Source organism: Colias croceus, chromosome 9, assembly GCF_905220415.1.
Source record: "Colias croceus chromosome 9, ilColCroc2.1".
NCBI lineage: Eukaryota > Metazoa > Arthropoda > Insecta > Lepidoptera > Pieridae > Colias > Colias croceus.
In genome coordinates, this window is record NC_059545.1 from 8,117,279 (window position 1) to 8,143,442 (window position 26,164).

Below are 26,164 nucleotides of genomic sequence, written 5' to 3' on the forward strand. Positions count from 1 at the left end.
TCTTGCGTATTATTTGTTTGGCATTTTATCCTTAGCCATTGGCATTTTATTCCATTAAAACTAGCTTTACACATTAGGTACAACATCACAACCTGAACCGAAAATGAAACTAAATGAGATAATGAGACAAATCCAAACCTAGATACTATTAATTATTTGAATAGGTACCACGTTTCATATGTAGATCATATTTTACGAGGGGTTGAATTAATTGAAATAACCATTCCCTTGGAAGTAGGTAACATTTGAATGAATGTATGAACCTTCGTACCTTTTCAGAAAATAAGGAATAAACGATACCTTCTTTATAAGGTAACACTTTACACTCAACTTCATTAAAATCGAAAATTCTATGAATGAAATATGTGAATTCATATTTTATTTAGTTTTGTTTATTAAAAGTTAATAATTTTGAAAATAAAATTCATGTGTTTGAAAGTTACGTAACTACCTATGTTCTCTTTTATTATTTAAAAAAACTAATATTTTCTACATTCTGTGAATAACATTCCCGTATGGAAACGCGTTTTGTAATGTACCACAATACCTTTAAGCATTGCAACATTTCTTACAGAAAGGACACACGTCGTTCCCCGTACGACCTCACCAGCTCTAAATCACATCCTCTATGTATGTATATATGTATATATCGTATTTATCTATGTAAAAAACGAAATTTGCAAGCAGTCTGGGCGTATTCAAGATCAGATAATATTTCAGAAGTGCTATCAGTTATATTTTAGTTCTAGGGTATGTAACAAATGAGTCAGGTCCCACAATGTAGCTAATAAGCTATTATTCTGTAGGTACTAATAGCTACTATGCGATTGATATATTATGTGTAAATAGAACATAATATTATGTAGTTACAAAAAAAATTGGAAAAAATTGTTACAAACGAAACAAAAAACGGTATTGAAATAAAACATTTATTTATTCGAATTTTTCTATTTTCCATTGGTTCTGAAAGCAGTTTCTGCCGAGAAGAGCTAGAGAGAATCTCTTCTTTAAGAAACTAGTCATGAATTATATAAACTTTACAACATTTTTCATTTAAAAATGAAATTATTGTGCCACAAAAATGCCCTGTGGTTCCTTAGAATAAATTTTTATTGTTACAACATATTTTCATAACCTATTTAATAAATAACACATCTAAATAATATTATGTAGTAATTAATAATAATATCAAATCTTATTTATTTTTTACTTTTCCGTTTTTGAAGTCGGTTTTTAATAACGTTTTTATTTTTTTTCTGGTATGAATGGTATCTTTATAGTTTAACTTGGTTCAAAATATAATAATAGAATGGATTGTCATCTATACATATAATAAAATCGTAGGAAAGTCAAAACTGTACATTGAATATTTTTTTAAAAGAATACCTGGGCCGTGATCTATAATCGATATAGAAGCCAAAAACATAGTTTTTAGAATTTTTGTCTGTTTGTCTGTTTGTCTGTTTGTCTGTTTGTCTGTTTGTCTGTATGTTTGTCCGAGCTAATCTCGAAAAGTACTGCATAGATTTACTTCAAATTTTGTATGAATATTACTAACAGGACGGGTGAGGCCATAGGCTACATATTATTAAGCTATCACCTACGGGGGAGGAGCTGTGAACCTTTATTTTTCTTACGTATTCCGTGTATTACGACAGCGTACAATCAGCGACTCATGTTTAAATGTTGGTTTCGAGTAAGCCATGCTATTATCTAGCTTTACAAAATAAAAACTATGTCATTTACGTAATTTGGGCAGAGAAACAGTTTAATGAATTTAGTAGTATAAAGACAAATTAGAAACAGCGCCATCTATTAAATGTTATAAAAATCAAATCAATTTACACGTTAACTATTGGAAATTAATAATCAAATGACGCATATATAAATGTTGTTTGACAATATCTAGATTGACACTATAAAAAATTATGCCATTTAAGTAACTTGGGAAGAGAAACATAGCTTAAAGAATGTAAGTTGTATAATGTTAATTTTGTAACAGCGCCATCTATGAGATTTCGTAAAAATCAAATCAATTTACATGTTAACACTACTGAACACAATGTTAAAAATTAATAATTTAAATATAATTATGTTATTTATTTATTTAACTCTTTAACCCATATCTTCCGTTCCCTATAAGACATATTTCGTGTAAATAATAAACAACATTTTTTTTTAAAGTGAGGGTAGATGTTTATTATTTTAAGTAAAAATAGACACCATTATCTACAGTTAATCTAATGATTGTGTTCCAAAGAGTATAATAATATATTGTTGTGTTCATTAGTTACAATTTTAAAAATCTTCGTGTTTTATAAATTTACTAGCTTACCGCCCGCGGCTTCGTCCGCTTTGTCTAAAACCTAATAAATTATGTACTAAAACCTTCCTCTTGAATTAGTCTATCTATTAAAAAAACCGCATCAAAATCTGTTGCGAAGTTTTAAAGATTTAAGCATACAAAGGGACATAGGGACACAGAAAGCGACTTTTTTATACTATGTAGTGATATTTATAAAGCAATTGAATGCCATAAAACAAAAAATAACAAATGCAATCTTCGTGTTTTGTGAATTTTCACCATCATGCGTTCCCACAAAAGGTAAGTTGTTGTTGTTTGTTGGTAAGTTGTTAAATGAAATGAAATGAATGCTTCTTTTATTATTTTAAGGTGCATTGGGAACAGAAGTTTTTGATAAAATTTTATTTGTAAGTAGCTTTTTTTATAGATTTACAGTTAACTTTTGATTTTTTTATTTACAGATTCAATGCTAATAAAATTATATCGCCTTTGGAAGACGATTTCTGCTGATATTTTTACTACACCACTTGAAAATTGATGATTTGATGATAAAGACAGTAGCAGCGAGGATTAAGTGGAAATTAGTAATCATCCGCTTCGTCAATTTTTGACTGAAGTTAATGTCCAACGTCCAATGGTTCAATCATTGGAAGTATCTCGGGAAATTTTGGAGGATATTTTTCAGGAAGGAGAGGAGGGGCAGCCAACCACATATCAAACTACTACGTTTTAGTACCGAAAAAAATGTTATTGCCAAATGAAACGTAAATTTTGCACTCACAACTTTACAAGTAATGTTTTAAGTTATCAGATAACCGCAAAGTCAAAATTTTATTTTTATTTTGACTTTGCGGTTATCTGATTATAATATTTATCGTTATGGCTATCGACGTACCGACCGTACTGGGATCAGAGTAGGTACATGATATACAGTTCATCATCCAGGATTGCTTAGAGCATTTTCACACTGAAAAAGAAGTTTTCTTTGAATCGTAGTTGCTTCATTTATTTATTTTTAATCATTTTACATAATATGTTTTATATTTTATAAATATATCATTTTCATTATTTAAGTAGATAAAATTAATTATGTAACGGTTTTATAAGAAAACACATTATATTTGTTAGGCGACGGTGATTTCTTCCAGGCAAAAAATATTCATCAGCTCAATAAAATTGAACAGTATGTTGTTAGTTATTCTTTAGATTCACAATTGTAATGAGCATTTCCGCATGCAAGTTGTATCGTAGTTTAGATATATCATAGTTTTTACATATTAAAGTTCCAACAAAACCCTCAAATTTTTTAGTAGAGTTGAGCAAGATAATTTGAAAAATGTGCCGTGTTAAGTATTATAGAATTATAGAAAAGGTTAGTACGTTGGTAATTATTATTTCTTCTTCATTTACATGTTGTTAGTAAAAATAAACTTTAACTTACAGTCAAAGTAGTCAAAGTATATTTTAACTAATACTACTTAATATCTATTATACTTATGTTCAGTATTTATCTGTATTATTATTGCTTGACAATTAATATATTTTCATGTCGTATACCAAATTATAAACATAAGTTTAATGTGTAATTAGCTGGATTTATTTTTACACACTCACAGACTTAGGTATATTTTATGTTAAATGATAAAAGAGTGTTAATATGTAGTGTAAACCATAATACATTTTTTCACAATTAAAAACTTTACTTACTCAATATGAAGACCGTTTGACAAATGATAGGGTGCATCATAATAAGATGAACATGAGCATAAGCAATGACTAGAGTAGGGACGCGAATATTATAATTATATTTTAAGATACAAGGTCAAGTTTACCATTTGATAGGATCCCTTTTGCCTGAAGGCCAACCTAAGTTTGTTTAAATATATTTTGTATTCGACTACAACGAATAGTGGAATACAAGAAATCAATATTTCTCAAATTTAAAACTGAACTCATTTCACAATTTTAGAACAGGTTAATTCGTATGTATGCAGTTTTAAATCGACATTAGAAGCTTTTCCTCAAGATGGTGATATCGGCACTCAGGAACTCCCTGGACGTGTTATAACGCGCAGGCCACAGTATTACAATTTTTCCTACAGTAGGGCGACGAATGTATTTTCACATAGCAACGGAGGGGAACTCGCGGGGGGTCAAGTGACGCGGGCCACGTACCACAAACATGCTTAGTTTGTGGTATCGAGCGCGAAAGATAGTCATCGTATTTTTAGTAAAGTTACTATGTAAACTAACGTAATTTAATACTTAGGTACATATTCTATAATGGTGTGCTCAAACTGTTATTCTACATTTAATTTAGATTATTATTTGATACTAAGTAATGTAGAATTTAAACCACATTCATGTTTTCTTCAGATTTTAAGATTTTCTTATCAGAGTGTTCAATTTTAATGTAGTTAAATTTTATAAGAGACAATAGGTAATTAAGAAAATTTTAAAATAAAGTGTCATGTATTTTTTTTAAACGACGAATGACGAAAAACGACCTAATCGCGGACGAAGTCGCGGGCAACAGCTAGTATTTTTCTAAAGGAGAAATAAAAAAGAAGGTTTAGCTCCTAAATTTGTTTTTTGTTGAATGCTTAGAGTTGAATGTATGTTTCTTTGGGTAGGTTAATTAAACAAACATATTTTTTGACGCAAAGTGTAATGGACAAGGCAGTAATCAACATAACAAAAAATAATGCACTATGACTACATAGTGTTACTTCTGTTCCAAAATAAACGGAAGCAAAACATAGTAGTGTCTTATATTATAAGCCTTTTCGATGAATTTTTATAGTATACTAGCGGTCCTCCCCGGCTTCGCTCGTGATACATATTTTCTCTACATAAGAACCATCCTCGTACTTTAAGGAATATAATAAAAAACCAATTATCAAAATACCCCGTTACATCACCCGTTCACGCGTGAATCGTGATGCAGTGACCAAGCAAAACGGGTTTCATTTTTAATTTTTATATATTACTAGCGGTCCGCCCCGGCTTCGCCCGTGGTACATATTTACGTTTTCTCTACATAAGAACCATCCTCGTACTTCAAGGAATACAATAAAAAAAGAATTATCGAAATCGGTTCAGCCGTTCTCGAGTTATGCGCTTACCAACACATTTTGTGATTCATTTTTATATTTTTATAGTATATTAAATCGAGTCTTATCTTCATACTAGCTACATACTACATACATAAAATCTTTATCATATAGTTCTATTCAACAATTAGCTATCGATTATAGCTCATTAAACGGTGTTTTATGTACCAACATCCTTTGAATTGTGTGAGGGTTTTAAGAAATAAAAATACAATTCGCATTCAATTTAGCAATTTATTACATCATTAATATACAAAATAAATCTCAAATACAATAATAATAATATAAGTAACACAACCAAAGCAAAACATTAAACATTGGATTTGAGAGATACGTTATATGTCGCGGAGGCCCGTTCAGTGTTGGCCGTAAATGCATTCGATACAATTTCCATATAAGTACATTAACTAGTTTGACTCGATTTAGATCCTTCCTCTTCTCCCTGGCAGTAACTCCATCCTGGCAACACCGCTTACAACGGACGCTTCCATCCGTGGAAAATTATTACAAGATTAATACTAAAATAGTTACAAAAATAAATATCTGAAATTGTAATAATAGCAAGAGCGTTACGATTTATGCAAGCCACGATGCTTTGAGCGGACAAATGTTATTTTTTTAATTTTTTTTTTCATCATGCAACACTACTACGCTTTAGGTAAAATGGAAGTCAAGTTTGTTTCAAAATTGTTAAAAAGTCATTAAAAAGTCACATAATATGTGTCAGTAATATACAAATTTAACTTGGTGATTAAAACATTTCTTGATATTGTTAAAAGGTATACGCGATGTTTAAACTTCAACAATTTATGGTCCACCTAAGGCATGGTATAGAGTAGCTAACGCGTAGATATGTGATGTATTAAATCAATAGTATATTCCACGCGATACAATATCTACGCAAATGTAATTCGACAATTATTAGTGACAGAAAAAAGGTACGTTATTAATGTTTATTTAAAATATTGAACTGTTAATTTTGTTAGCTAAACTGAAAGTGGAAAATTAGGGGATTATTAACATTTAATACATATTGCGTATATATTTTACCGTCGCAGATTACAAAAACTACCCCTAAGCGTATATAATGTTTGTATACCTAGCGCTTTACAAACGATATCCATACATGACCAGATACAATATTATATTCTACAAAGACTTCACGATACCATCAAATAAATTTCAGTCGAAATATTCACCAAACTTTTTTTAACGAATTCCGTTAAAACAAATCGATGAATACATTAAAAATTCACTTCACGATATCGTAAATTACAAAAATATCACGTTTACACATTGCCGCTTTGTCATATCCATGCAAATATAACACCGAAAAGGAATCTACAAAACTAAGTAAATAAAATTATTATACAAAACTAATAATAATACAAACGGTGCGTTTTAAAATATCATATCAGAAACGAGAGGAACGTTCAATAATAATAAATAAACAAAACATCTATATACAAATAATAAAACCATGCTATGGATGCGACAAATAACAATACAGCATACAATTCCGTTCTTCGAATTCCTCGAAATATCGCCACCTAGCGGCGTTACATGAAAATATCACGAGTACGAATACATAGTTACACTCGGTTAGTACAAAAATGACGATTTCTTAACCGCTGCTATAAAATTTAAAGCGTGCTCTTAACTTTAGTATCAAATCCTTTAGTTCAGTATAAAAAGTACGAAATAGCTGCTGTTGTATAAAACTGTTTAATCTAACGTCGACACTTGTAGCGGGGCCGCCGGGTCAAAACAGCCCGAGGTCCTTCTTCATGTTGGTCTGCTTCCACGCCGGGAGCAACGCGAACTCCTCTTTGGTCATGCCGAAAGCCTCCTGCAATTTATACAAGACATACTTTAAAACATTTGTTTTGTATGATAAACGTTAGAAATTGAAAGGAACATTTATGAAGAGACAAAAAAATACTATATAACTTTTTTATTTAACCCACACCAAGTGCAATATTTAACAAGTGTTTTAATTATGTTGTATCATAATTGACGGCTTTAAGTTATACATATACATTATACAGGTATAATGTAAGTACATATATAAATTATCAATTATGATGGGAATGGAGATTCTCTTTCAATTATTCAAGCATTTTAACATACGTACCGGGAACTGCAGCGTTTCATAGATATATCGGTAGATTATATATATAGATCTACATATAGATCGGTCGGTGTAAATATATTTTTTAAATATGTGTTGTGTAGTTGTAATCGTGGCTATAACTATGTGATAAACAGTATGCTACGTACTGCGCTCTGTGTGTTGCGTGAAATGTATTATGTGTATTGAAATGTGCATCGTTGCGGCGCGGCCGCGGCGTGCTTTCGCTGTGTGTTTGCCGTCTATGTGCTGGGTAGAATGGTTTTGTGTGCTATATATTCTGCGTCCGATGCTTTGCTTTGCAGTGCATCTGAAAGTGTTTTGTGTGCGGGTTGCAGGGTATGCTGTGTGCTGTGTGCGGGGCATGCTGTGTGCTGTGTGCTTGGGGTGCTGTGTGGTGTGTGGTGTGTGCGGGGTGTGCTGTGTGGTGTGTGGTGTGTGCGGGGTGTGGTGTGTGGTGTGTGGTGTGTGCGGGGTGTGGTGTGTGGTGTGTGGTGTGTGCGGGGTGTGGTGTGTGGTGTGTGTGGTGTGTGGTGTGTGGTGTGTGCGGGGTGTGGTGTGTGGTGTGTGCGGGGTGTGGTGTGTGGTGTGTGCGGGGTGTGGTGTGCGGGGTGTGGTGTGTGGTGTGTGCGGGGTGTGGTGTGTGGTGTGTGCGGGGTGTGGTGTGCGGGGTGTGGTGTGTGGTGTGTGGTGTGTGCGGGGTGTGGTGTGTGCTGTGTGCGTGGTAAGCGGGGTATGCTGTGTGCTGTGTGCTGTGTGCTGTGTGCTGTGTGCGTGTTGTGCTGTGTGCCGTGTGATGTGTGGTGTGTGCGGGGTGTGCTGTGTGCTGTGTGCTGTGTGCTGTGTGGTGTGTGCGGGGTGAGCTGTGTGCTGTGTGCTGTGTGGTGTGTGCGGGGTGTGCTGTGTGCTGTGTGGTGTGTGCGGGGTGAGCTGTGTGGTGTGTGGTGTGTGCGGGGTACGCACCGCGAAGTGCGGCGAGGAGAGGTGCCGCTCGAGGTGGTGCGGGTCGACGAGGTCGGGCAGCGGGCGGCGCTGCAGCGCGGCCAGCGGCAGCAGCACGGCGCTGGCCGTCACGCGCGACAGCTCCACGCACGCGCTCACCGCCTCGCCCGCCTTGTACCCCAGCTACAACCCGTGCGAGTCTTTACAGTGCACTTATATACTAAACCATTACCCTAACCCATCCTATCATATTTCACATGGAAACTAGACAGTATGTACAGTCACCGGTCCGTAACTTCGCAAGAAGCATCACAGGCGCACAATTCATTGTAACGTAAAACTGAATTTAAAAATAAATTATGGAAATAAATAAATAAATGATGAGCGATGAAAGTGACCAATTATAGTTCTACTAAGTACATTTATATGTGCTTTCGCCACTGCGCCAAAACTTTGCTAAGTTACATGCCAGGGACTGAATGAATCATAGATCTGTAATGTTTTGCTTTCTAACACAAGAACTACTGAAAACATTGCAGTGAATTTTATATTTATATAATTTCCTTGATTTAGCTTGAGTTACCGCTCATTAGAAGTGATTCAACCAAAAACCAAGTAAGTTTTTGTTTTAAAGGAAAAGTAGTTGTAGTTTATAATATCATTATTATCTAAAGAAAAATGGAAGTATATTTATAATTATAATACTTTCACCAATTCCCATAACATTGTCGATTTCCAAAATCTCACATTGAATACATTAATTAAACTTCATTTTCGTTTACTTTAGTTAAATAATGGAAAACGACAATAATTATGGCATAAATCTTATAATTAAGAGTACCCACAACCTTATATTTTACAAATTTTTATACACTTTCCAAATGATTGAAACAAGAATTTTTGGTATGATAGTCATATTTTCGGTGGCAATAACAACCTTAAAAATTGGGAATTATATAAAATCCTCTTTAATTATATAAAACCCTCCCTGCTATCCTAATTCAATTCACCAAGCCCTCCCCGGTATCCACCACCGTTCCCAAACATTCTAGAACATTCGAGAGCGCAGAGCGTGTCCACGACATCAAACCTTCCAGAACCTTCTAGAACATTCGAGAGCGCAGCGCGCGTCCACGACATCAAACCTTCCAGAACATTCGAGAGCGCGGCGCGCATCGAACCTTCGAATTCCTTCTAGAAAGTTCTAGAACACTCACCGCGATGTTAGCCTCGGCCGCGTCGTCACAGTCCCGCCACGTGTCGAAGAGCGCGGTGAAGGCGTCGGGCTCGAGGCCGGCGAGCGCGAGCTGCACGTCGGGGCGCGGCGCGTGCGAGCCGCGTGCCGCGCGCCAGTACGCGTCCGCCGTGCGCAGCGCCGCCGCGCGCAGTGACACCCAGCGGGACGCGAACGCGCCCACACCTGCACATTCACATTTTAGATATAGTGCATACAATGACCTATTATACTAGTAGACGCGGCTAACGCCAACATCATTGCACTAAAAACAGCGTAATTAATACATACCTACTTACTAACGCATTATCACCAATACAGTTGTTCTCTCTTTCACTCTCACGCACGAGACATAATACATGTCTCACTAATGTACTTCGAAATAACAACTGCCGATTAAAATACAAAAAGAACGTCCAGCCACGACGCTGAATGGTGCGTGACTAAGTGAAACTCGGGCACTTACCTGAGTTTTTTCTTGCCAAAATAGAGAGCGGGTAACGTATCTAGCTCTTTTATATATCATAGAGTGCATAGAGATGTTTTTAAACGATTTCACAGCTCCTCGATAGGAGTATTTTAATTAATCTGTCATTAAGCAAATAATACATCAAACTCAAACTCAAACTCAAAACTCAAACTCAAACATTTATTTATTCAATTAGACTACTTTTAGTACTTTTAGCACTTTCGAATCGTCATTACATAAGCATTTTTAACAAGCAGTATCTATGGAGAACAACCGGCAAGAAACTCCATAGTTGCACCTTTAAAATCATGTCAATATTACATAATCTGTAACTAATATCTAACTACATCAAATTTAAAAAGTGTCAAATAGGCTATCAAGGACCAATAAAAATATATATATTTTTTTTTTTAATATTTATCAAATTACAACGTCATATCTAATCATTAGGTAACGCACTTTCGATATCCGAAGTTTTTGATAGATCCCATATAATACGATAGTTCTGAAATTATCTGTACACAATAAAGATTACAACCCCTATAATAAAACGTTTTATTTGAACTAGCTAATATTAAAGACTGCGGGTTCGAATTGAAACATTATTGTTGTATTTGTATAACTATTTAATAACACTTTAAACATAAAAACAATAATAGTACAATTAAAAATACATACCGTTATTTCTCTCGATTGGTTCAAGCTCCCCATCCTCCCCACGCGGCCACCAGCCTTGCCATAACCACACGCACTTGCCGTCGTCCAATAGGAATAGAGCTGGAAACGTAAAAAAAAATAACATTATAAAGATTAAGCAAATAACATTTATTTTTCTGAATCCTAAAATTGTCTAAAGTCTAATTTCCCCCAAGAATACCAGTTAGAGAGAATTAATGTCTGTATAAACTTGTAATATTGTTATGATTTCAAAATAATATTCAATAAATAATAAAAGTAACACCCACCAGGTTGCGAAGCCGAATACAGCTCCTTCTGTTCGAACGGGAACGGCGTCACCAAACTCTCATGACGCAGTGGTGACAACACTTCGTGCGCCTCAAATTGTCCGCTCAAATCAGTAAAGTGGAACAACCTCGGCGTCACATCCGCACCCGCCTCCCTCCCCGCACTCAACACTGTGTTATAATACTGCTTATTGGCAACACCTAACGCCTCCAAAACCTCTTTTGGCTCCTCGCCTTCCTTAATTTCCACAACTTTCACATCTACAGCCCTATCGCCAAACAAATGCTTCGATTTCCTCGCAATTAATTTGTTCGCTAAATCGACGGCAACTTGCTTCGTGTGCTTTAAGCTTCGCGATCCGTGCCACACGTATAAACACGCTTTTTCTGTATCGATGAGGACCAAAGAACCGCGACTTCTAAGCTGTCTGACAGAGCACGGCACTTGTAAGAGGTACGCTTCGTTGGTCACGTTTCCCCTTGTTACGTATAGGCGGTATTTGTTCTTGTCCGTGTCTCGCTTGCCCTGATGTATCACCAGATTGCCTTGGAAGAGATTCATAAACGCGGGCGGCTCGTTTCCTTGCGCAACTCGGACTTGAGGACCTTTTCCTTTGTCCAATTCAACGGTTAGCAAAGCCGCAGCACCTTTCTCGTTGGATGAAGCATCTTTGCCTTGCCAACAGAAATACGCGCACCGATCTCTACCCGTAAGGTTGTGTTTCGAAGGTTTTCCATTTAGCTCCCTACCAGAAACAGTTATCTGATAATCCCATTTGATAATATAACTGTCTCCAGAGTAAAATTCACTGATTTCCGATTCGTTTTCGACTTTCTGGTAGTCGTATTCTTGAATCAACCATTTGCATACTGATTGCGTTTTAATTTCATAATGCCGCATCGACTCTTTGTCGTAGTAATGTGTTCCGCGACCGATGTGGGATCCTTCTAGAATGAGATCTGGATCCTGGTACTCGTTGGACCACATTTCTTCAGCATCACAGGGCGTTAGTTCCACGGCGTTCGACTTATTTTCTTGTGGTTTGACTTTAATGACTCGACTGTAATCCGGCCAGTCGAGGAATTTCTCTTTGAATAGAATAGTCTCCATGTGTTGTGTGACTTTGGACATGATCGCCCAGTCGGGTCGACTTTTGGAGGATTTTGTTGCTATTGTAGTGTCTTTTCTAGCACCTTGATATTCGGCCGCATTCAAAGGATTTATGTGACATTCCTCATAGTTATATCCATCGTCAAATAGCTCTTGCGCCAACTGCGCGGCCTGCCGCCTACTTTCCAGGGGCACATTTTTGCCGTACCAAATGTACATTTCTGATCCAAAGTCGAAAACGATCACTTTCGTTTGGTTCAGCATTGCAATCTTTGGCACTTGGCCCCAGTACTCTTTGATTGGCACCAATTCATCATCCATGACTTCATAGCACATGTTTGTTTGCACGATGCACCACTCGAATATTTCGTCCTCATCGGCGTGGCCAGTTTCTACGGGACTGTACTCCTCGATGCCGTCTGTTACACCAAGAAGTGACCAGAACTGATTCCAATGTTTGTTCGAGTAGATTTTTGTTTGTTCGTCGATTTTGATGATCGACGTGGCGTTCTTGCAGCCGAGATCTTTTGTGTTCATAATGTGATTTGCGATATCAGTACTTCGGTTCCTGGAAATAGGGAAAATAATGCATCAGTACACCTGTTCTTTCTAATGAGATTGTGAAATACGTTCATCGTGTCAGTTTTAAAACGGAAAAAAAATATAAAATAATTCAATATCGATAATATGTTTACTTACTTTTCAATAACATTAGCATATAGACCAATGTAAAGGAACAACTGATCGGGTGTGATGAGAAGGAAGCAGTCGCCGCGGTTCACGTTAGTATGTACGGGCTCCACGAGACGAGTCTGAAAATAATATATTCAAGTTAATTTTATCAGAATTTATTCTTACTAAAATATTTGAAAGCATGTTCTTTTATTACTTTCTTTCGTCGCAACGGAGCAAGTTTATGATATGATTTTTAATAGTTAGATATTTAGGTGATTAATGAGTGAAAAAGGCTACTTTTTACCTTGGTAAAACATCTCATAAAAAGATAATTTATATACATATTATTTTTTTTTCACATATTTTAATTAGTGACATCGTGTTTCGGAAAATTATTATAAATATTTAACAACTCACTTGCACCCGCCGCCTGCCCTTAACGTGCAGCAGCATCAGCGGCTTGGTGCCGTGGCTCGGCACGTTGGTCGCTGAAGCGCTGCGCAGCGCTACACTGGAGAAGTCCTCCTTACTCGCCAGCGCTGCAAGCGCTTCAGCCGCTAGACCGCAGTTCGCTGTCACTGGAAATTAGGTGGGTTAGGTTAGTAATACAATTTTGATATCTTCTTTCTTTTATTCTTCGACATAGTTTAAAATGAACTGAGTATCAATTTCGTACGTGGTTAGGAATTTTAAGGTCAATTTCTTAACAAAATTATGGAAATTGATGATACAACAAAATTGCAAATATGCATGTTTTGTAGCTACTTAAATTAAATCCAGCCGTATCATTTAATGTAACAACGGCGTCAATTGTCTATGAAAAGTTTATTTATAATTTAATGTGAAAAAAATTGCCTAGGCTATGAATAACAGCCCCCGGAATCACAGACACAATAGAAAATCTATTATGTCGTGGTCCGATCGGGCCGCTCGGGGCTCAATGGGTTAATAAAACTGCTAATTTTACAGTTGACTGAGACTTATTTACCATAATATCAAAGAAAAAAGAGGAACAATCAGCTCCAAACCCACCCTTCTCCTTGAGGAAGGCGTCGCGTGTGGGCAGCGCGTGCGCGTGGTACTCGTCGCGCAGGTCGGTGCGCGCCGCCAGCGCCTTGAGCGGGTTGCGCGACGCCGCGTGCCGCCGCTCGCGCTTCGCCCGCCGCGCGCACTCGCTCGACAACCTGACACGACACAACAACTTATTTTTTAAAGACGATTTATTTGTGTTTTACATACAATACTAATGATTTCACTCGCGTAAATTAGTAATTCGTTTTACTCTAACGGCCTTACTAATAAAAAGTTATACAATGGATAAATTTCTAACATATTCAACCATAGCTGTGTCCTGCTCTTGCTCACATGAAACGTCAATCATAAAAACAAGACAGGTTATTGCAATAACTAATCCACTGTATAGCGAATGGGTAACATTTTATTAGTAAGACCGTATATTTTTATTTAGGCATAGCCTTATTATTTAGAATAAATGTCAGTATAAAAAGTAGCATAAAGTAGAGCGAAAATCCCGGCAACATAGCCGTTTCAGAGATTAGCCAAACAGACAGCCAAAGGAAAAAAAATGCTATGTTGATCTATACAGTACACACATTGACAGGCATTTAGTAAAAAGCTATTTTATAATATTACAATCAGACACTCCAATGTTCTTATGGTATAAATTAGTAAGTAAACTCACATTTGCCTCGACGCACTATCAATAGCATCCAAATCAATATCGAGCTGCTCCACAGGCACCGTTTTATCCAACTGCTGTAGCGGCGCAAAGAACGCGTGGAACGTTTCGTCGTCCGCGCGCGGCACTCGCACCGGGCACCCGGGCTTTTCTGCACCGGGGGATACTTCCTCGTCTGTAAACGATAATAGCACTTATAGTAAAGGCAATAAGATTAATAATTGGTTTGATTAATTACTCAAATGCTGTATTTGAAAATTAGACCTTATGGTGGGAGCGATAGGGTATGAAATGACTTAATTAAATGGTTTAATGTGAACGTTAGTTGAGTAAATCAGTCTTTTTAGTGATGAAGTTACAAATAAATTAGATATGAGCAGACAAACTTAACTAGACTTCAGGCGAATTTTACTAGCTGTTATGTCAATAAACAATAACAATAAACAATATTTTTATTTTACAAAATATTATAATACAAAGAAATTGAAAAACCCTAGGATTCCCTGTGTCGTGGAAACAAGTTTCTTCCAGTGGTACATTTTATTCAATAGTTAAAGAGTAAATTATTTAATATATTTAGAATTCAATTTCGTGCTGAACTGTACAAACAATTGTGCATAGTAAATTTCATAACAACTACTGTAACTCACTCTCATCTCGACTAATGTTCTCGCTGACGGAATGACTGCGTTTGAACGACTCGCGATCGATTTTGGGCGTCTCTTTAGGTTTGACATCGACAGCTGCGCCCATAACCGCACACGAAGCGGATCGTAGCGGGCCTGATGCGAAGCCATTGGTAGGGGATGTTGGCGCCTTTCGTGATCTATAAAAGAAAATCACATTATTAAATATACTTAAAAAAATAGCTAAAAAATAAGTAACAAATGGATATTATAAATTTACATGGCATTTTATGCTGTTGAACTAAAATTATGATCTTAGTCATAATATTTGGCCAAAATAATATGATAGATGTTGGTAAAGTAAAATTCCATTGAACTTCTCAAGCAAATAATAATCATCTTTTATCGGAAGTTCGTATTACAATAATATTGTCAACCACATTACGTTACATAAAAGGCTAAAACCGTACAAACAAATGACTATTATCCGTAAAGCGATACATAAATAAAATGGCTCCCGCTAACATATACCCATGTTGGTCCTCGAGGTCGTATTAAGGAAATACCAATTACGCAGTGACACTGTATCGCAGTAAACTGGACAAGAATGTGATTGAAGTACGCGTTTCAACATACAAAACCTTTTAAGGTGTTATTCCTTTCCGAGATCGTGCGATATAACCGATACAGACGTCATCCGAGATAGTTTACAACTTAATATTGGAAAATGTCGATCGGTTCAAGAATTGCTTGCCTTTAATGTGATTGCAAAGTCAATTTACAGGTCATAAAATTGTATTTATTTTATTGACTTCCATGAGAATTATTTCCGGCTGGGAACAAAGAAAATGAAATTGCAAAACAAAAGAGACAATGACGTGTGTATTTTTTTATATAGAGTTAAAAATATTATATTATATTAGATTATATTGTTTGTTTTGCCAGTTTTTCTAGTGACAATAGGGCAATGCTTGTCCTCTCGACTGATGGTAAACAAATGCCGGTTACCTTCCGCAGGGGCGATATTGGTACAATCTCGGTTAGTCGGCGGTAAATTACCCCTACTTGCACACACATCACAATGAAGGAGCCAATTAAGGGTCCAATTACAATATTGCACCTGCTGCAGGTACGTGTGAGTAGCTGAGTATCGGTTTAAGATGGAACGCGCTTCCCTAGAAGGTACCCGTTCATTCTTTTCTGGAGTCTTCGTGTAACAAAACTCACCTAACTTAACCGAGTCAACGGCGATATTGCCACTTTGCTCTCTGTACCAATCATGTCAATGTCATGTCAATCTATTTCAAACTCAAACATTTATTTATTCAATAAGACTTCTTCGAGAAGCACTTTTGAAACGTCAATACATACTTTTAACATTTACCACCGATTCGGAAAGCAAGGTATCTATGGAGAAGAACCGGCAAGAAACTCCATAGTTGCTTTTTTAAATCATTTCAGTATTACAATTTAATTTTACAAAATATGTTAACTGTGTATTATCATAATATGCCAAAGAATGTCCTGTGGTTTTTACGCGACAACCCTCCATGGGTTTTTCAAACTCAAACTCAAACATTTATTTATTCAATTAGACTTCTTCCAGAAGCACTTTTGAATCGTCATTACATTCTTTAAATTTACCACCGATTCGGAAAGCAGTATCTATGGAGAAGAACCGGCAAGAAACTCCATAGTTGCTTTTTTAAAGTCATGTCCATATACAATATAATTTTACATTACATGTTACTTACATCTAACTACATAATATATTTTATCATAATATGTCAAAGAATGTCCTGTGGTTTCTACGCGACAACCCTCCATGGGTTTTTATCTTCCATATATTCCTTAATACTGTAATAGGCTCTCTGAACTAATAGGTTTTTTACGTAACAAACGCACCTGAAGCGTAATTTCATGTAACAAACGCACCTGAAGCGGTTGGGCGGCGGCACGGCGGGTGTGATGGCGGGCGAGCAGGCGGGCGGCGTGCTCAGCGGGGGCGGCGTCACCGGCGGCGTGGCCACCTTGTCGCGCTCCAACCGACCCGCCACTGTGAACAGCGTTGCATCGCTTTGTGGCACGCGTTTGCGCCATCCCTGGGATAAACGCATCATATTTGAGTTATTTTCGTACGACCTTTTATAATAGTAACACTATGGCAGTTTTGCCATACTTGTTGTTTTAGTTTGAACTTTGAAAGATAAATTTTTGAGCACCTCAATCTAATTTATGAACGTGTATAGTGGAGACAAATTATCAGGGTAAACACGCAAAAGTTTTACACATGAAAGTATTTAAAAGAAAGCTAGGAATCGTTATTTAAACTTCTTGAAGGTCGCTAATATAATATGATGAATTAAAAAATCTTCAAAGTGTATTTTCCTTAATGTTCCCCCTGTTTATTAAAGCAAATTGAATTATTTATTTACCAATACATATTACCAAGTAAATATTGATTATACACATACTGAATCATTGCCATCTGCAATTTTATATCGCTTCGTATACAAATAAAACCGCAGTGTAACACAAAATATCAATATCAAATGGTCATTCTAAGTATTGGCTTTATATTTAATGTGGTCAGTGAATCATTGGGGTGAAGGTTTGTATTACTCACAAATGAAATATTCTAGTTGTGTGACAAATATTTAGAGTCAAAGACCGTAAAGCCCATAGTGGGTCAGGTCAATGTTCACAACAAAAATGTTTAGTAAACTCTACTCTACACATAGTAAAGATACGACAGGAATTTGATTAACTTTTTCTTTGCTTTACACGAGGAAAATATACTTTACATATTTTTCATTGATATATTTCTATATACTGAGACACATATTGAAAAAAATCATGCGTCATCTTGTATAAAATATATGCCTTATAAATAAAGGCTCTACAGAGAAAAACGAAAATGCTCGAGAACTTTCATAAATCACGGAAAACGGAAGAAAGCTGTTTATTGATTTTATTTTTAAGAAAATATATTTTTAAACAATTTCACGATACTCCTTATTCGGTGAGGATATAATTCAATCCTAAATAAACACGTATAAACTATATCGTATTACAGGAAACACCTCTCCAAGGTGACGAGGCCAATTAACGTTACAAAACAAAACAACATGCACCACCTTGATATTTTCACAAATCCTTTATGTTTAAGGATACTTTCATTAACACGTTAGTATAATTTTGGTTTGAACTAAATTCCGATGCAATTATATCACTTAGAGCTGTGCAAATAAGACGCATAATTGCGTAAAATGTTTATATTATGATAGTGTAGTAAATTCGAAAGGATATAAAGGTCATTGATAAGCGACATTCCTCTGGTGTTACTTTATCCTGGTTCAGTTGCAATTAATTTATGATGTTGTACTGACATAATGTGAAAATTAATATCTAATTCAATTGCACTACTGGTCATACTGGCCTATTCATTTACATCTACACTAATATTATAAAGAGGAAAACTTTGTTTGTTTATTTGTTTGATTGTAATGAATAGGCTCATAAACTACTGGACCGATTTTAAAAATTCTTTCACCATTCGAAAGCTACATTATCCACGAGTAATATAGGATAGGTTTTATCTCGGAAATTCCACGGGAACGGGAACTATGCGAGTTTTTCTTTGAAACCGCGGGCGGAGCCGCCGGCGGAAAGCTAGTATTACAATAAATATATACATATGTACCTATTAAACGTCATTATGTAAGATTTATAATACTAACAACTGTAAGTTACCTCGAAAAGCGCATTGTAAAATAATATCTAAACAAAATAAACCTAACATTATCAATTAAAACCACATGTTAAGACAAACAACTTTAATCCCGTGAAGACAAATGACTTCTTTAAGGGTCCGCTTTGTATTTAGGTCGTTAAAAAACAACCGAAAAGAGGATAAAATCTGCACGCTCTCATAACGTTCGAGATAAAAACCAACATCAATCACAACACATTCGCGATAAACGTCGCAACGTCTGCGAAGTGGGTGTATAATGGTCTTAATAATTATATCCATATATATACGGGGTTCTATAATCGCTCCGAGCATCCTGGTTCGTATATAATAAGTAGAAAACAAATGTAAATAAGTTAAATTAGTAATTATATTAATAGCTCGATTACCTGCGCGGCGGTTTCTAATTTATTCCGTCGATCCGCGAGGATGTTTTGACCCAATTCGTTTTCATCTATGTGCACCTTCTTCTTATCGTCGACCGATGCATTTAGTGTCTCCTGGAAGAAAATTTGATCATGAATTAAAAACGTAGGAAATTCTTACCGAAACAAGTAGAGTTAAATATTTTACAGTAAGAGTAGAATGTAAATATATGTCAATTATAGAAATTGATTGTGGACATGAACATTGAACACTAGCGGATATAATTAGGTACGCCTACACTAACTTTTCTTGTTATCATTACTCAAATTTCCGCCACATTATGTTATTTTATCATATTTTTATACTATACACGCAGGAAACACGACCAATGCTACATTTAATACGCCAATAAACCAACAGCAATTAAAAATGAAACGTCGTTTTTTATGAATTTCCACCATCAATCATATTTGCATATAGATGAGCTCATTGAGGCAGAATTTGACACAAGTTAATTTATACGTTTCCTATTAGAAAATATGTTCGCGTAATATTATTTAATACGTTTCGTAATGATTCAATGATGGCATGATCTTTCGCATAACAAGCGTGAGCGATCGCTATCTATTATGCCTTGTAGTGCCGCGACAAAATCTGTATTGTTACGTACTGTTCTATATTCTCAGTTTGTTTTGTACAATAATTCATCTTCTGGTACGCGTATGTATGCAATTAATCTTGGTATCGTCTCGGTAATTAACAATGTTTGCGGTCCGCGTGGGAGGTAGAACACTGCGACACGCTTATTTGTATATAAAGTATCTGCGTATTAATATCTTAATGAATGCTTGTGCATACTAAGAAATATAATTTTAAAAGTAATCTCAAACGAAACTACGATTAAAAGATAGTTTTTCTGAATAAAGAAGCAAGTAACTGGAACAAAACATTCCATTGTACATAGTGATTATTAATGGATAATTAAAAACAGCTTCTTTTATGTAAGAAAACTATAAAATACGTAATATTTTTCATTCCATTGTGACTTTTATGCAAGCGCGTGTATATAAAGAGCGCCTGATTGGAATACTAATAAATACGTTACTATTATAAAATACACTTAAAACATGACACTAACAATAATTACGAGGAATGTATATTCAAATTATCATATCGAATGCTAGTTTGTTGAAAACATTGTTCATAGATAAAGAATAATATAGAACACTTTACACTTCATTCTTATAAATTATCTATAAGAGCTGATATAACAACACTGAAACAAATACATATATTTTAAGAAATTAAAAAAAAATAACCTGGCTATTGTCAACGCAGTCGGTATCAAATTTTCTGAAGACAGGTTTTAAAGCGCCATTGCTCCCGTTGCGTGTTTTGTTTTTCAGTTCACCGATAACTGAACCAAAGTTCAATCCAGCCGGTAATCCAGTTTGTTTCTCGAGACGCCTTAACAATAGAGGTTTTGTTTCTCGTGGCTGCTCCAATACTTCATTTATGCCATTCGTATCTTCAACATCTAATATCTCATTGACAGTATTGTTTGCTAGTTTTTCTATCTCGATCGTATTTTCAGTTAAATGGCTCTTCAGTTGAGGTGTATCGTTCTTAACAACTGGCGTAACATCTAAATCTTTTGTTAGAGATAAGTTCTGAAGAATTGTTTGCAATTTATCTTCATTCAATACAGTCTTCTCTAAGAACTCGGCCAAACGCTCTTTTGGAGGACTGTCTCGTTTAACAAATTTTCTAAATCTAACATTATCTTCGTTTGGCTTAAAATGTTCAAAATCACTGGGTACATTTTTATTAATGCAGTAATTAATAGCTTCTGTCTCTACAATTTTCTCGACTTTCAACTGGTCTTTATTTTCAGCTTCATTGGCTTCGGATACTAAATTATTATTGATTGTGTGTAAATTGTCCGTTTGAGACGTCTCATTTTCTTTTATGTCCTTTTTATTAACGCATTCAATGTTATTGTCATCTTGCACTCTTAATGAGGTATGTTGTTTCTTCGTAAACACAAATCTCCAGACCAGGAAAAGGAAAGCGCCAAAAACAATTACGGCTCCGTAAAACATTTTTGTTTATTTATCACATCACTGACTAGAAGAATATTAGAGCAATAAACACTTGAATATTTTTTGAAAGCCTTGCATTCTCTCAAGAATTGTAATCATTAATGATTTGAATTTTTACTGTCCTTCATTAAAATCACTGTAATATAAAATGCGGCAACGTTAACATGGCAAGACGCGGGAAACGGCGTATGAAATATCAGTATACGGAAATGAAGGCATAAAACAAGTTGACAGTCTGACGCACACACACCGACTGATCGAGAGGATATCTGGCAGCAGATAAATGTGAGTCAGACGCAGGTCCCTACAACGTTGGTAAACATATCGCTACACATAATATGACGCATCGTATAGAACGAGAAGACTGTGATGTAGGTGTGCCGAACGAACCAGTTGTCCATCTGAGTAACCTTGAGTAAAATGATACCACCTAACAATAACAATGGTTTATTGACATTTTTATACCCGACAATTTATCGATGGGTTCATAAATTATAAGGAAAATAACTTGTACGTGACAAGTACGTGTTTTATTATTCAAAAGGATGCTAGGACTTCAGTTAAAGATAATGTTACGGACGTAATTTGCCTTTACTTGCTTTTGTACTCATAGCAATGAAGGTAAAGAGTATATATTATTTTCCTCAACGGCATTGTTCAAAATGTTTGTAAGTCAAAATATAAGTAGCAACTATAAAGCTCCTAATATGCCAACCTGTCCCGCCATAAACGTCGCGTATAAAAAAGGACTTAAGCCAATTAAGCCCCAACCTAAATATTTCAGATTTTAAAGCACGTTTCATAATCCCTGGCGTAAAAAGTTCGCTTCCAAAATTGGAATAAATACCTATAACCTATTACGGAGTGATAGAATATCTTAGATGAATTGAAGCGGTACTGTGACCTTAGGATCAACAACAATCACGTTCAATGGCAAATAAATAAACACCAATAAAAGTATGATATTGCGATACAATAACCATTTCAATATCAATGAAAATTGATTTCAATGTGCAACGAGCAACTTTTTTGCTAGAGATATAATTATGCAAGCAGTTATTAATTAGTTTAACAGTAAAAATCTAAAAACAGTCTTGTTATCCTCGACTCTATATGGAATAGGTAATCGTGTCCTGAATACCAATCAAGGTACATTAGAAACTAACGTCCTCGATTTTAATCGGTTAATATAATAAGAAACTTATAATAAGGACGAAACAGGGGAAAGTATTACACTCGACCATTAGGGAGCGAAGCTGCAGTTTAGATTATCTTTTACTACTATAAATAAACCTTGGCAATTTATTAACAGCAGATAGCGACGATATTGTTGCTAGATAAAGCAGCGATAAGGCGATCCACGACCACAATACATTCTTAACAAAATCTGCTTTATAGCGCGAAGTACGAACTCCGTGTAAAACATACCAAACTTTGTTAGACCAAAATCGAAAAAAACGAACAAAAGAGAGTCGAATGGTACCAATTATATCATGTGAGTTATAATTTCACCGGTTAAAATTAAATCGAGCCGTGTGATTACCGCGCACTTCTCTATTTAGTTTCGGTAAAGTAGGGTGAAAGCGAAATTCACGTATAAAATTCGCCAAGCTTAGGCCTGCGCGCGCGCACCGCGATGCCGTCAAAACAACTGACTTGAGTTTGACCGCCGACCGGTGCCAGATTGTCTGCCCTGCCCTCCTTTAACTAGAAAGCCGTTAAGCCAACGAAGTGAGTTTCGAGTAAATGACAAAAAACACGGAAATCGTTATTTCGTAAAAATTATGACACTTAGAATAATTACTGAGAGATACATCGATCGACATTTAATTATATTATATATAAATAATAGTTTTTAACCAGACACTGTTATAATTTATTTTTTAATTCACTTTTTCTCGTTTAGCTCAGCATATTATCTGAAAAATTTAACTTTTTACTGGACAAGACGGCCGTTAACATACCATAGCGACTTTTTAGCTAAGTAATATAGTATTTTTATTTTAATTTTGCGATTTTTTTTAATTTATTAATAAAATGCTTACCTAAAACGTCGTTAAGCTACTATACCTGCTTTTAAGCTATGAATTTCGCTTTAATTTATATTTCAATAACTTTATAATCAGCGGTTAAGGGCTTTTGAATGCTTTTGTACTACGATTCGAATAGTTGTACTAAATTTTAACCTTACTTATGTTAAAAATTTGCAGCTGTCTGAGGCTTTGCTCTCGGGAATTACATCCCCTAGGTCAACCAATGGATAGGAAAAGGATCAAAAGCTTTTAGGTTTAAGTATTAAAGATTTAAACACTATCTAACCGAGAACCGTATTTTCATTTAGAATTGCAATTATAACGATATTTTAATATTATAAGCCATCACACAAGTCACGGATATGTGAGTACAAATAGGAAAACAAACAATGTGCTTAAACAAATCGTTTTCTGAAAAAATATTAAGACTTGTGCACGAGGCTTTTGAAAAAAAATCCTGGTTTCAATAGGGCTTCAAGCTCTTACATGTGGGATTCTCTTAATAATTAATGTTGAACCGCTTATCAAATGATTAGAACTTTAGAAGACTCTTTCATCCACATTCAGAAAATACATATATTATACCAGAATATGTGGAAAATAGCAGGAGGTAGAAAAAGAAAACTTTTTATTTGCTACCATGTAAAAAAATACAAATCTTTATAATCTAATATAAAGAAAAGAAAAAATATAAATAGTGGCAAAATGGACTCCCCGCCAGTGGGTCAAAGGTAGTAGGTATACTCATAACAATTTTTGTATCACCATCTCTAGTACATTGCTTGACAGTCGATTACTAATTCCACCCAAGGGGTAAATTATATCATTAATAAATAGTACAGACTGTCTATATCCTCTTTCTCGGTTACAGAGACTAATCAGAGTCTAAACAGAGAACTATAATGATTGAAAGTTCGCACTGTCGTAACCATTACCTACCAAATTTTCGTAACTTTGACTTGTTATATTTTCCGTAATTTAGCTGCTAGATTGTATAAAACTTAGTAAACCTGATCAGAAACAATAGGTCTTGTAAAAGAAAATCAAAAGCAATCGGTACTCTGCTTAGGAGCGGTAACATTACAGGATCACACTCATCCCCAAAACGGATGCATCACTAGAATCTGATAACTGCCTTTTAGCTACAAAATGAGGCTTAGCTGCTTTTTAGCTAAGCAAAAAAGTGTAATTAGAATTTTTCCTAAATAAATTTACTTAACTAAAAAAGCGTTAAGGGCGAGTAACTGCAAATAAGGTAAGGATTTCCATTGGAATCGTTATATGAAAGCATATCACAAAGCAGTTATAGTCAGTTTGCGTCCCTATAGTCAAGTATAATCTGATGACGTGCCTTTAGTCAAGTAAAAAGCTAAAAAAATATTATTAAATTTGGCGGTTAAGGTACTTTAAAGGAAATTTAGCGAAGTAGTGTTGGTTAGACGCTTTTAAGTTATGGAATCGCCGAAAATTGTGTTACTTAACGGCTCACAATATTTTCGTATCTCTTTATCTATTAATGCTAGAGACATGATTCTTAGACAGAAAGATAGAGAATTTTGAACTTAGTCACCCTACATTTAAAACTGAAAATTGACCATTTGAGGGTTAACGGCTTTTTAGTTAAAGGACGGCAGTGCCCCCTTCGGCTCCGGGTTAAGCACACCGCTTCTGTGTAGCTATTTAATTAACCGTGCAACAGTAAATTGAAACATGGCTAATTAAATTAAATATATTCTCGGAAACGAATCGAGCCGTAAGTATAAATATATCCTTATATGGTGCAAAATTGATCGATCGCGCAAATGAATTAATACATTTCAATTTTTGAAGGAGTTATTTTAATTAACTCATGTGCCCATAAGAAGAATAAACTGGAAACTTAATTAAATGTTGAAAATATTTGAGGAACTTTTTTAGTTCACATTCAAATTCCAAGCGTAATGTTCAATATCAAGTTCACATTCAACAAAAGAGCGAACACATTCTATACAATAATCATTCATTTATCTTCAAGATCACCTTTATTACGTGTACGCAAATATTTACATTGTGATGTATAATTATTGTGGACATGTGTTACAATATTATAACGGACTTTAATAAAATTTGAATGAAGTGAATATTAGTTTAATGGTAAAGTATTTTCTAGTAGACTGACTAGTAAATGCACATTTATTTTTAGACCGTTCCTTAAATGAAATCATTTCTTGGATTAACTATCAGGATAATTAGTGAATTTTGAATGTATTTCACGTTAGTTTATTTCAATTGAAATTCAGATTAAAATTTAAAGAAAGAGAACCAGCTTCATAAGTATCTTTTATACAAATTACGAGAGCTCCAGTCGCGTTTTCAAACAAAATGACTTCAATTTAAATTCACATAAGTTGACCTATTTTTCGAATCAAAATGTTTCTTATATTTTTTAACATTTCGTTAAGTCGTGTTTGAAATAACTCTGCATTGGCCCAAATTTATAATTACTCACAAGTCACAACATCGGCGAAACGTAGAGTTGGCAAAGTCCTAGAATTCTAAACAGTTTATGAATTCCTCTAAAATAATTTTCGTTTCTGATATTTATAAAAAGAGAAGGTACCTACGCTAAAATAACTGTAATTCCTTTAAAATGAGCAATTCTG

The 26,164-nt window shown here is 35.3% G+C and overlaps 1 protein-coding gene across 6 annotated transcripts in view; it reads right to left on the reverse strand.

Annotated features, from left to right (window-relative positions):
* Positions 1-5,632: 5,632 nt before the first annotated feature.
* The window catches only part of LOC123694186 (supervillin-like), a 147,167-nt gene continuing 126,635 nt past the window's right edge, over positions 5,633-26,164 (reverse strand). For 5 of the 6 annotated variants that reach the window (XM_045639533.1, XM_045639536.1, XM_045639534.1 and 2 more), the window contains 12 exons: positions 19,411-19,521; positions 17,206-17,372; positions 15,295-15,470; positions 14,648-14,819; positions 13,978-14,129; positions 13,363-13,523; positions 12,970-13,082; positions 11,160-12,838; positions 10,873-10,971; positions 9,709-9,911; positions 8,513-8,674; positions 5,633-7,267 (listed from right to left, as the gene is read on the reverse strand). In XM_045639533.1, the coding sequence (XP_045495489.1) occupies positions 7,181-7,267; positions 8,513-8,674; positions 9,709-9,911; positions 10,873-10,971; positions 11,160-12,838; positions 12,970-13,082; positions 13,363-13,523; positions 13,978-14,129; positions 14,648-14,819; positions 15,295-15,470; positions 17,206-17,372; positions 19,411-19,521 (3,282 nt within the window). In that variant the 3' untranslated portion in view covers positions 5,633-7,180. The remainder of the gene's footprint in view (positions 7,268-8,512; positions 8,675-9,708; positions 9,912-10,872; positions 10,972-11,159; positions 12,839-12,969; positions 13,083-13,362; positions 13,524-13,977; positions 14,130-14,647; positions 14,820-15,294; positions 15,471-17,205; positions 17,373-19,410; positions 19,522-26,164) is intronic. The other variant, XM_045639535.1, reaches the window with a different exon arrangement.